Here is a 12389-nt window from a genome sequence, read left to right on the forward strand (position 1 = left end):
AAAGGAGTACGGATCCTGCCGGCGCCAGAAAAGAATTGGATGCCGACTCTGACCAAAATCGTGCTCTGAACCCGCTACAAAAAGCTCGGTTTACATACCACCTGAGTATGATCCTGTGATTCCATTACCATGGAGGCCATTGTATTTTGTGGGCTTCGACTCTGTCCAGAGCTTGCCATCACATGATGATATTGGTGGCTATAAGAATGATTTACCCCTCATTATGATGGTGACAATTATAATGTAGAGAAGGCCAGTGGGCTTAATACTTCCCCTGATACAGGGTTGGTTTCGCCTCTTGTATCCCCAACGGAAGAGAGTGGTTCCTTCGCTTTAGTAATTCAGCGAGCTGCTGAGGTCCTGGACCTAAAGCGCCTTCTTTAGAAGTTAATTCGAATATCCTTGCAGACGTTTTGCAACTTGAGCCTGCCTCATCTGAGTCCTTCTTTCCGTTCAATGAAGCTGACACTGAAAGGCATTTGATCTAAACCATGTTCTTGCCTGCAGTTCAACAGGCAGGTGACCTCTGCCAGGTGAACCGCAATTCATTTCCTACGACTCCCTCTCCCCCCAAGAAAGCGAGTCAAAGTAGATTCAAGCATTTGGAAAACAAATGTTCTCCTTGGCTAACATAGCATTGCGGTTGGTAAATGCTGTTTGCGTATTAGGCCTGTACATGCCTGCCCTCAGGGACATGGCCAGCAAGATCTTGCCGGAGGTCCCGGAACAAGTTTGGGGCTTTTTGTCTCAAACCATTCTAGAAGGTAAGAATGCAGCCAAATACATGATTCTTGAAGGCCTGGATACTACTGATCGTCTGGGGCAAGAGATCAGTACCAGTGTGGTGCTCCATCGCCATGCGTGGTGTCGATCCACAGTTTTCTTGGGAGACCTACATTCATGCCTATTCAGTGAGAAAGCTGATTCTGCCTTAGAACATTTTAATAAGTGTAGGGGGCACAACAGGCTCCCTGGGCCATTCAGCCCCAACCAAATAGTTTTCTGACCAGGTTAGAAAATTCCAAGGTTACTCCAAAGGGTTGGCGTACAGGCAGCACCAGTCTCCCCAGCCCCCACTGTAGTCACCCCGGTCCTTTCAAGACCAGGGGCGTGGATCTGGTGACAATTCATAGGTCACCACAGACATCAGTTCCTCCACACCCCTCCTTTGGTGCAACGGCTGCCAAGCCGCTTTAGTTTGCCCTTCGTTGCGAACAACCACGCTGTGGAAAACAGAATCCAGTACTTTTTCCCAGAGTGGCGATCTATTACATTTCACAGGTGGGTCCTTCAGATCATTCAGCATGTCTATGCCTTACTGTTTGTTTCTACCCCGCCTTACCTTCCTCCCACATCAGATTGGCCAGGGGACACGCAGAGTGCCTGTCCTAGACACCTGTAGGGCTGTGACTTGGGGATCAGTATACACATTCACAAAGCACTACTGCCTTGGAAACCAGGTCTGATGGGAAGGGCATTTTGCCCGTTTGGTCCTGCAGGGATTTTTGCTCTGAGACCGCTCCACAGACTGCTTTTAATATCTATCCTAAAGGTGTGGAATCTGCGGTTAGAAGTAGCATTCAGAAGAAAAAGTATCTTACATTCGGGAATGCTCTTTCTGGTGGATGGATACTCTGTCTTACCATAGATTCCTCACTTCCCTCCTCGCTTATCGTTCTTCGGAGTGGCCTCTTATTTACCATCTAAGACGAGTGATCTGCGCACTTGCACCATCAGTTGTTTTGTGCTCTGGGTTTCAAGAAGTGAAATGTGTCAAGCAAGAAACTGACGTTGTCACACAGGTGGGTAATATGCGGCTGAACGTCGTCACTTTTAGGGCAGAACGCAGCCAACGCGGAGCCGTCCTGAAGCACCGCTATGAAAAAACTTCCAGATCTAGTGTGACACCTGTGGAATATTCTAATAATGAGGAATCCGCAGTTAGATAGAATGTCCAACAGAAACGTTGTCACTGAAAGTAACTCGTTCGGTTGATCAAATGTTCCTTTGGGATTAGAACCCCCATGTTTTATCAGAAATCTCCACCCTGTGACTGCACAAGACTGGCATACTTCACCATGATTTAATTTTATATTTTACCACTCGTGGTTGTATTTTACTTTTCTTTGTTTTATACCGTGCACGAAGGGTTCTTCACTGAAAGTATTTTAATAAACTTGACGCTTGTCTGTCATTCCGCTACTTGTCGTTTATAATTAGCCCTATGTTCAGAGCATGCGTGAATCATTTAACTTCACTATTTATTTGAGACCTTCATGAGTGAGTTTATAAATATCAGCTTCCCACTGAAGTAGAGGAAATTACAAGGTGAAATTTCTTTCCCTTTACTTCAACAAAAAGGTCATGGAAGGAATGGTTGATTTAATCTCACGGACTGGCACTCGCTCAGACCACACTCCAGTTCATAATTTTTTGCACACCATGTGACCCCAGTTTGGACCCAGCCATATACAAATCAGTCTTGACCCTACTCCAATAGGAACAGTCCGGCCCGAACTGCCAAGCCAGGTCCTTCCTGAACCAGAACAGAAGCAATCCATGACCGTTTCCCCAGATTATGTTTTTTTTGTCAAGTGTAGCTTGGTTCCAGTGGCATAATGAGTATAGACCCCTGTCTGGGCTTCTCCTGCTTGCTTTTAGAGAACTACGTTTCTCTTTTTGTTTAAGCACTCCATGATAGTGCATTTGTTTTACAGCTGTGTCTCTCATGCTTCTCCACACCCACAGTGCTCTTTCTCATCCATGTACTCCTCTGCGCCTCACGTCGCTCTCATTCGCCTGTGAGTTTCTCATTGTGCTCCATTGTTATATCCCTTGTGTTGCTTCTCTCCCCGTTGGACGTGCTGCTTTATCCCCCACCCGCAACTCTCTCATCCATTTTAATTATACGTGTTTTTAAATCGCTTTCGTCCTACATTTTTAAAAAAAAGCAATTCCTACTACTGTAGGACGCGGGCTCTTCATTTGATACATCAATACTCTGATATACTGTGTAAAGAGAGTCCAGTGATTCTTTTACTGATGGACAGATTTTGCTATGCAATCTCAAAGTGCTCTATTTGGGGGCAGTGTGGTCGAGCAGCCTTAGACTTAACACACAAGAGTGTAAGACATTTGCAAAATGCACACTGATTAATAAACGACAACACAACTCAAGAAGGAGATCCACACCAATTTATAAAAGTAGCAAATATCTTTATATATGTTTAGGCATCAGCGAAAAATCAATCGGGTAAGTACGTTGTTTTATAGGAATTCTTTTCACTTAAAAAAGTTGACAGTGAAATTTCTGAGGTTGGTAATGTTATCCTATGGCAGGAATAACCAGTTCTGCAAACAGGTATGATACATCGACTTCCAGGACCAATCTCCAGTAGTTAAGGTGAGTGGTGGGCAAGGTCCAAGGCAGCACCAGCAGTACACCACCAGCGGCACGAGGGTGGCCGGGTACAAAACAGCGTCAGCAGCTCAATGCGTTTCAATGGGGATCGGTCTCTGTAAACAGAGGCTGCAGGCTCTGACTAGGAAACAGGTTGGGCTGAACCAGCAAGTGGGCTCGGGCCTTGTGATGCCCAGGGACGTGGGGGCACCTTTGGTCCTCTTCCCCAAGGCCCAGGGACGACAGGTGCAGAGGTGTCTTCAGGCATCGCGTTTTTCTTACCAGAGCAGTCGCAGTCAAGGGGGCCTGCGGGCAGGGGCTGCAGGCACTGTTGGGGAGCATAAGAGAGGTAAAACCACAATGGACTCTGGCGGGCTGGGGAAACTTGTTCGCACCATGGGCCCACTTCAGCTTGGGCCGGAGGCGATGGGTGCAGTGGTGGCTTCAGGTGTCGGATTTTGGTGGTTTCGGAGGCCTCAGAGTCTCTTCTTTAAAGTTTTTTCTTGAACAAGTCCGCTGTTTACAGAAGTCTTGTGTCTTTTTCAAAGGCAGGCAGTCCTCCCAAGTTTCTGGAGTCACCGCTGCAGGACAAGTCGGCTTTGGTGTAGTTTAAGAGGAGGGCTGCAGACAGGCCGCCGGGGCTGGGGCCAAGTCAGGTGCTCTCTTCAGTCTTCTTCTGCTTTTGCGGCTCTTTGGTGTCCTCTCTCTTCTTAGGTCATCCGGATCTCCTTCTCTGGTGTCAGGGACTCCCCTAAATATTGAATTTAGGGGTGTTAGGGGAGTGGAGGGTAGTAGTCAATGGGCTAACAACCCTTAGGTCACTACGCCCCCTATATGACCACTTCCTGTAGGAAGTTGGCATGACCCTGTCCCAGAATTCCTAGTTATGCCATCACAAACATGGCTACTTATGAAAATGTCTGTCTACCTCGCAGTTAACCCCCCTTAGAGGCGGTACTAGCCTGGGGTTGGCACGACTACCTGACTAGCTAATTTTCCTGCCTGTCCAGTTGTCGAGGGGGCTCTGGACAGGGGGGAGTGGCTTCCTCTCTTATGAGGGGAGCTAGATGTGCATTCCAAACGCGGCGACTCCTTTGAAGCTTGCCAGCTCAAGGAGTCTAATCAGCAGGTCATCCTGTGGAAGGGGGTTTACACCCTCTTCCCAGACAGAGAGCAAATGGCCCTCACCCTTGGAGGTCAGAAACGTGTTTCGAGTGGCAGGTTGGCAGAATCCAGTCCGGAAGCATACAAGAGGCTGTAGGTTTTCAGGGGGCACCTTCAAGATGCCCTCAGAGTGCATACCTTGATAAATTCAACACTGGAATCAGTGTGGGTTTATCAAGACGAGATGTTTGGTACCAAACATCCCTATTTTCATTGAAACCATCATTTAGCTGGGAAACTCGTTCTCACCACTGTCCAGTACATGATGTAAGATGGCTTCCCTGGTCATTTGCACTGGAAGCAATAGGGCTGAGCAGCTCCGGGGCGTATCTGTTCAGGCAGATATGTCCTAACGTCTAGTATTAAGCACCCTGCCTTAGGGCTTTCGGGGATGTGTGACATGTTGCTTTCAGTTTTGTCTGTACCAAGACTTGCAGCCTACAATGGCAGTCGTGCATGTGCTTGGTTAGGAATCCCTGAGGGTGGCACAATTCGTGCTGCAGCCCTTAAGGACCCTCTTTAGGACCTCGGGCCCTAGGGGCTTTACAGAGAGTGCTAAAGGTCTTCCAACTGGGGGAACAATTGTACATTTTTAGGGAAGAACACTGGTACTGGGAGCCTGGTTAGGAGGAACCCAGTACACTTCAATCAAATTTGCATCGAATACCAGGCAAAAAGTGTGTGTGGGGGGTTTACTGCAACAAAAAGCCAGTTTCCTGCATGTATTTAAAAAAAAAAAAATAATTTACCAGTCCATCTTGGATCTGTAAATGAAAAGGAAAAAAACGCATATTGTATGCGTGAACATCATGCGTATTCAAGCCATGCGCGTGGCGGCAAAATTATGTAGCATAGCAGTTGTGTTATCACACTTTTTCTTTTTTTAAGCCATGCTGCACAGCACCCGCAAAGCTGTATAGCATGGTTAAAAGAACATTGACTAAGCAGATAGGTCTCATATGTGAGACCTGTTGGCTTTGCCAATGCTTCTTATCACTGCCACGCCTTAATGTCTCAAGATGCTTTCAACGCTGCCTGTCAAAGGTGGCCGAATGGATGAGCTTAAGCTGTCTAAAGCTTAACGCTGGGAAGACCGAGGTCCTCATCCTTGGCGAACAACCTACAATATGATCAATGTCCTGGTGGCCTGATTTTCTGGGCAAGTTACCTATACCTACGCCGAAAGTGAAAACCTAGCAATTTTGTTGGACTCAAAGTTATCTTTTGATAATCAAATTACAAGTTTGTCAGGACAATGTGTTGAGATCTTGAAGGCCTTGAAAAAGATCTTTGTGTTTCTGCCAGAAGCAGCTAGGAAGAGAGTGGTCCACTCTTTAATCATGTTGAGACTGGATTATTGCAACGTCATGTATCTTGGGTGGTCGCAGGCATGAGTAGGAAGACTTCAGCGGGTGCAGAACATAGCAGCTCTGCTGCTATTACATCTGCCTAGATGCTCACCTTCGGCCCCAGCTCTACCAATGCTGCACTGGCTTCGATTAAGGCACCGGGTGTCTTTCGAAGTGATGTGCAGTTGCCACAAAATTCTCAACCATAAAGGTCCTGAATATCTTCATCCTCTGATTGCACTTACTTTCCTAAAAGAAAACATTTTAAGAAAAAGCTGATGCTTTTCTTTAATGCCTCCCCAGAATTAAGAATTCGTACTGGAGGCCACTCACTCAGCTACTTGGCAGCCAAGATGTGAACTCTCTTCCCCTTTGGCTTAGGCAAGAAATATCTGAAACCGCTTTTCTCCAGAATTTAAAAACATGTTTTTTCAGATCAACTTAGATTAGGGCTCTTGTATGTTCGCTATGCATTATAGGACGGATACCCTAGCGCTGGGACACATCAGTTGACGTAGCTAGGCTCTATATAAAACCCATTATTATTATTATTATTGTTATGAGTATATACAGCTGCTGCACAAGTTGCTTTTTGAGCAGATCAGCACAATATTTATGACTTATTTTTTTTATTTGTGATTTCATGTGTCCACAGCTACTTTCCCCATGCAAGAGGAAAGAAACTACAGCCTTGCGGATCATCTGATTAATGTCTTTTTAGAGTACACTTCATAGATTGTCATGAAGGAGCTGGAGATGCGGTAAAGAGAGCTAGAGATGTCAGGTGCACCGGCAAACAATGAATGGGCTGCGTCCCAAAAACAAGTGGGATCCAAAATAGTTGTTTGGAAATCAAAGATTTCTTTGTAAAGCTTTTTCTTTAGTATCTTTTCAAATGTCGGAAAGCTGGAGAGGGCTTTGAGGAAGGTTTTAAAGCTTTCCATAGAACAGATCCCTTGTGCCTTGCCTCTTTCATCTGGATTTGACAATGTCTGTCATACTGATGCACTAGACCCAACACTGTGAGAGAGAGAGAGAAGAAAAAAAAAGAAAGAAAATGAATGAGAATATCCACATCCACCGTACCATCCGATATTGATCAGTGGTGGAAATACCTCCAGATGTCACGTTGCTTAAAATGTAGACTGGATGCTATGAGAACAAAACCGCCTGTACTCTCATATATAGAAACATGAGGACCACACAGAGTTGTATATTGTTACTATTCTTGTGTTGTTCCCCAGCCTCACTGTGTCTATTATGTACAGAGCCTCGAGGGCCCTTGTATCCCACTAATTCAAAGAGCAAGAATAGTTTTCCCTTCTAGAAGTCCATGATTGCAGCACCTTTGTTAAGACCCACTGATTCACCTATTGCAAAATGAGTGATGCTTCCCTGGGCAGGCATCTTTCTCTAATTGTTACTATTATTTACTAACCCAAGGAAGTGAACTTAATTGCTTGGTAGGCTATGTAAATTTCACACTTTAAGCCGCCCACAGTGTGATTACATGATTGATGTTACAAATTCTAAAAATCTTAAAAAAGAGTAATTAGGAAAAGAAAAGAGAGCGCAGACACTTGCCACAGAATGATTTTGGCATGGGAAACACAACTTGGCAGGTAGACCTTTGTTGTTTGGAAGCCAGTTGCTATCAAGAAAGTTTCATTGATGGTGTAATGTCAAATCTGGAGTTCATATCCTGCAAAAAGCTGGATCTGCACTGTGTTTTTTTGTGTTTGCCGCTGCCACTTATGTTCTCTCTATAGCAAAGTGAATTAGCTTCCTTAATTCTTTCATTTGTCCACAAAGTCAGGAGTGTACCAGACCAGATGTTTGCTCTTTGGTCATGAGGTCTCATGATTTTGCGCACGTCGTTTGTGGCAAGCATGAATTTATGCCTAAGATGAATAAGGGACACTCGACTAAGGTTGTGTTTTCTTTCTGTGTTGTGTAGCTTCACAAGCTAATATATGTTTCTTTACCGCTGCAGGAAGCTGGGAGACGGTCTGTTTCTGCAGTGCTGCAGAGACGTTTCGGAGCTGTACCCCAAGATCCACTTTGAAACGATGATAATTGATAACTGCTGCATGCAGGTGGGAAGATTTTTCTTTAAAGAGCCATCTATCTTGTGGTGATGTATTTGAGTTCTGGTTATAGATCTGTCATTAGCACAGATTTCCTTGTCTTCTCCACTGTCGAACTGTGCAACAGTAGAAGAAACTTCTTCGCTTATAATGCCAAACATCTAATTATTCGTTATGAAAATTAGGGAAAAGCTGTCTTAGTGAGCGCTTGGTTCATGGGCTTTCCTCTTAAGGAATCACAACAGGTACACCTTTTGTACTCCTGTATTTTGGGAATGGATATCGTGGCATTTTGCAAAAGGGTAGATGGTTCTGAAAAGAGACAGGGAACTTGCTCAGTCTCACAGAAATTTATCTTTCCATCCCCACAGCTACTGTAAAGAACCCTTCATCTCAACTTCTGTAACTTAATGAGGCAAACCCAATGTTGTATTTTTTCAAAACACTAACCTCACAAACCTTACAGTGCAACACTCACAGTATGCACTGCCACCAATTCACAGAAACATGCAAGCATGGCACCTCTTCTGAAGACAGTGATGATGGGCACAGACATCTTGACAACGACTGGCCTTCTTGATCCTTGCGCACCCTAGTAAAATCTTAAAGCTTTTCTCAAGTGTTCTTGCTGTCACCAGTCATCTATCTCCATGATCACCCGCAAAGGAAACTAGAGGAAGGTGAGCTCGTTGGTACCCTGGATATAGAAAAGAAAGCGACCAGTGTACTGCCTGATGCCTCCACTCTGTATGATACAGTGAAGTTTGATATTCATTTTAAAAGCCTAACAAACAAGACAAGGGTGTCCAGTGCGGTCTTCAAAGTGTTCCAATCATTCTTCAAAAGCCAAAAGCTTCATATTTGTTATTTTAGTATCCTGTCTTAAGAGAACATGTTATGCTATGTTATAAATACTTATAGAGCGCACAAATACCCATGGGTGCCTTGGCACTAGCTCTGCTGAACCAAAGTAGGAGGCCTTATAGTTGGTGAAAAGCTACTTTTCAATGCTTTCTTGACGGTAATGAGGCTGGGCATGGCTTTAATGTGTAAAGGTAGTGAATTCCAGATTTTGGTGGAACCTAGCACAAAACAGTTACCTCCCCAAGAAGAACTTTTGAAATAGGGAAGTCTGAGTCAGTCAGTCAGTATAGCTTTATTCGATTTTGAAAAAAAATCATAAAAGCGTACAGTTAAAATCAGTAACAAGTAAACACATACATACTATAACACATAATATCTGAGGTTTAAAAATCTTTTGCCCGCCCTGTGGGGATAAATATATTAATTATAACGTACTTTTCACAGGTTTAAGGTTAAATCAAACAATAATTAATAGGGGTTCCAATGCTTAGGGCTATAAAACAATGATTCCTGTCTGGTGTAGGTGGGAAAGCTATGGCCGCTCGGTACATGGAGTCATCTATCCATTAACATATTGCAGCCTACCTTTAGGCTAGATGTAGGGATGCATGGCTTTCTAGGGTAAAAATCATGCAAATCCCGGACGGAAATTGGGCCGTTTCCCACTTGGGGTACACAGGTACGGAGGTATGGGACAATGTGTCTCTGCCTAAATCTAACGAGTACTAGGTCACCATCGATGTTTTTTGGGAGGGAGCCCAGCCAACCCACCCGACGCTCTGTATTGTACCCTCAAGGTTAGGTGGCAGGGGTCTATTTTTTGCCAACCAAAATTTGACCTTGTTTAGCAGATCCTGTTGTCTCTCGGTTTTCCCAGATGTAAGTGATGGTACTCCCGCAAGGACACATACAAAAGGAGCTGCCTCCGGTGGGAGTTGGATAGGGGTGACTTTATTATGCTGTGCTCTAGAAGAAATAAGATGTGGCATAACGGGTTTAAGAGAAGTTTTGCGGGCTATTGGTGCTGGGGCGTTAGGGACTATTATTTGGGTAGGAATCCTTTTTTCTTGCGTAATTAATTTGGGGTCTTTGGGAGTCGAAGGTGGCTGGGATCATTTAGGTGTTATAGAGCATTTATTGGCTAACAAGTTCGATTTGATGGTTTCCTCCATTCCAGTCAGCCTGGTCCCTAGTATGTTTATTTTTTCTATTAGTGGTGATATAATAGAACTAACCAGTTGATCAATATGGGATAATAGATCCAGCTGTGTAGTAGGTACTAGAACGGCTGATTTCTCGGCAGCCTCAGGAATCAAGGGAGAGTTACTGACTGGCTCTGTGGGGCTTGAACACAGTTTTTGGGCTTTTGATTGGTTCCCAATATGATTAACCCCACTACATTTCCTTTTAGCAGATGAGAACTGGGGGGATGCAGTCCTTTTGGTGTTTTTAGGTCTCGCCTGTCGATGCGCATGCGCATCGAGCAAGCGAGACTATAGGGGCTCATCGACTCTTTATCTAACTTGCAAGGAATCGTGGCGATTCCTTGCAGTGCCCGTGACTTTTAAGCTCAATGCGCATGTGCATTGAGCTTAAAAGCGCGTGCACAGCCGCCCGCATTCCTCCGACACCTTTGAAGTGAAGCTTAGCTTCACTTCAAAGGCCCGGCTTCTTCACACCCACATGCCGCTCTGCCCCGCTCCGCCCCCTCCCCTGAGTCATCCTGCCTGCCCCTTCCCGCCGTGTCGCATTTCTCCTCCCCCCTCCCCTCTCTTCCCTCCGTCTTGTCTTTTAGGCCGGCTCGCACAACTTAATTTGCTCTTCCCCTGTGCTTCTCTTCATATGGGAATGAAGCCAGGGAGGGAGATGGCTCTCACAGTGTGCATTAATGCGTGGCAGTATCACCCAGGCAGTGTGCATTAATGCGTGGCAGTTTCGCCCGGGCAGTGTGCATTAATGCGTGGCAGTTTCACCCGGCATGAAGCAGGCGCCTCCTTTCTTTTGTTTTATACGCCGCGGCGTGCTCCTTCAAGCTCCCCTGCCCTTCGCATTGAATCCCCTCTCTTCCCCCACGCTTGGCACACATGCAATCTTTCCCTTAAGGTTGCAACGCTTCTTTAATACACACTTCCCTCTGCAGCATTTGCTGCTCTGCCCAACTTCCTCCCTCCGCTCGCGGGCGCCTCACCGCTCCACCACGCAATAAAAGTACCGGTAAGCCTGGAACATACAGACACCCGCCGGGCAATAGAAGTTGCACAGTTTGTGCCCGACGTACATGCTCGCCTGTGAAGTGAACAAGTTCCTAGCCCCATCCAGCTCTGGCGCGCCCAACTTCCCTCTCTTCTTTTATATCTTGCGTGCAAACAGCACAACAATCAGCCGCACCAGTGAATTATTCACGTCTTTAATTTGCTCACTTAATGACACCGGCGTTCTGTAATCAGAGTGCAGAGCCTGCTACCAAGCATTATGGATGACGGCCGGATTTAAATGCTGGACAATATAAAGCTCTCAGTGGTTCTGTAGTTAGTTTTTCACAAGGCAGTACTTAGATAAACTGCTGTAACGCATATTTCAAACACACTGTATGATGTAGACTAATCATGTTATCCCGTAGACAGCCCTGTTTCAATGGTTTATTTGCTTTTAAAAAAGACTGGTTAAAACTGTGTTACATGAAATAAATGCACAACTGCACAGTTAACCAGAGGTAAGTTGTTTATTCAAATAATTTTGATCAGCCTGTGTATGTAAAATTAAACAAGATCTAAAGCGCAGTTTCAGGGCAATGTGAACAAGGGCACCATGCTGAGTGAATACCTATAATGTTCTCAGCCACGCAATACCTACAGTGTGCACGGTCGCCGAATACTTTTATTTTATTAACATGATGCCCGCTTTATTCACAGCCCTGCAATACCTATAATATGCATGGCTGCTGAAAACTTTTATTTATTAACATGGCGCCCGCTTTATTAAGAGCCTTGCAATACCTATAATATTCACAGCCACGCAATACCTAGAATGTGCACGGCCGCAAATACTTTTATTTATTAACATAAAGCCCACTTCACTCGCAGCCGCACTTAAAAACTGGCACGCACTATAACAATTTGCATTAACTTGATAAATGTGCTTGTCAGGGTGGAATCTAAACGCAGAACTTTGCTTATGTCAGCTGCTTTTGAACCACATGAGCAGTGTAACGCGGGGACGCCAGTGGGTGCACAAAACTGCGATTTCTTCGTCGCGGAGCTGTTAGTCAGCTGGTTGGTGCTTGCGTAAAACGAATTTAGAAACGGTCGTCTTCAAGCGTCGTAACGGCAGTATGTGTGCGACTATCTTTAATTAAGTATTTGTGTAATTCCAGCAAGCATGGAGCGGTAAAATCACGGCACAGTTTCTTTCTGTGAGAAAATATGTTAATCTGTTTTTCTTCGCACTGGAAGCGCCTTGCCCTCGGATGACAGGCTGTGCCACTGGTGACTCACGTTTTGCTTTAGGCAACCCGTCTATGTTTTA

At 45.2% G+C, this 12389-nt stretch overlaps 1 protein-coding gene across 2 annotated transcripts in view; it reads left to right on the forward strand.

Moving 5' to 3' along the window:
- Positions 1 to 12389, forward strand: part of IDH3B (isocitrate dehydrogenase (NAD(+)) 3 non-catalytic subunit beta) — a 149500-nt gene that overhangs the window by 66583 nt on the left and 70528 nt on the right. For both annotated transcript variants that reach the window (XM_078678737.1, XM_078678736.1), the window contains exon 8: positions 7907 to 8009. In XM_078678737.1, the coding sequence (XP_078534863.1) occupies positions 7907 to 8009 (103 nt within the window). The remainder of the gene's footprint in view (positions 1 to 7906; positions 8010 to 12389) is intronic.

The sequence above is a fragment of the Lissotriton helveticus genome, chromosome 2_2, assembly GCF_964261635.1.
Source record: "Lissotriton helveticus chromosome 2_2, aLisHel1.1, whole genome shotgun sequence".
In the NCBI taxonomy this organism is placed as follows: domain Eukaryota; kingdom Metazoa; phylum Chordata; class Amphibia; order Caudata; family Salamandridae; genus Lissotriton; species Lissotriton helveticus.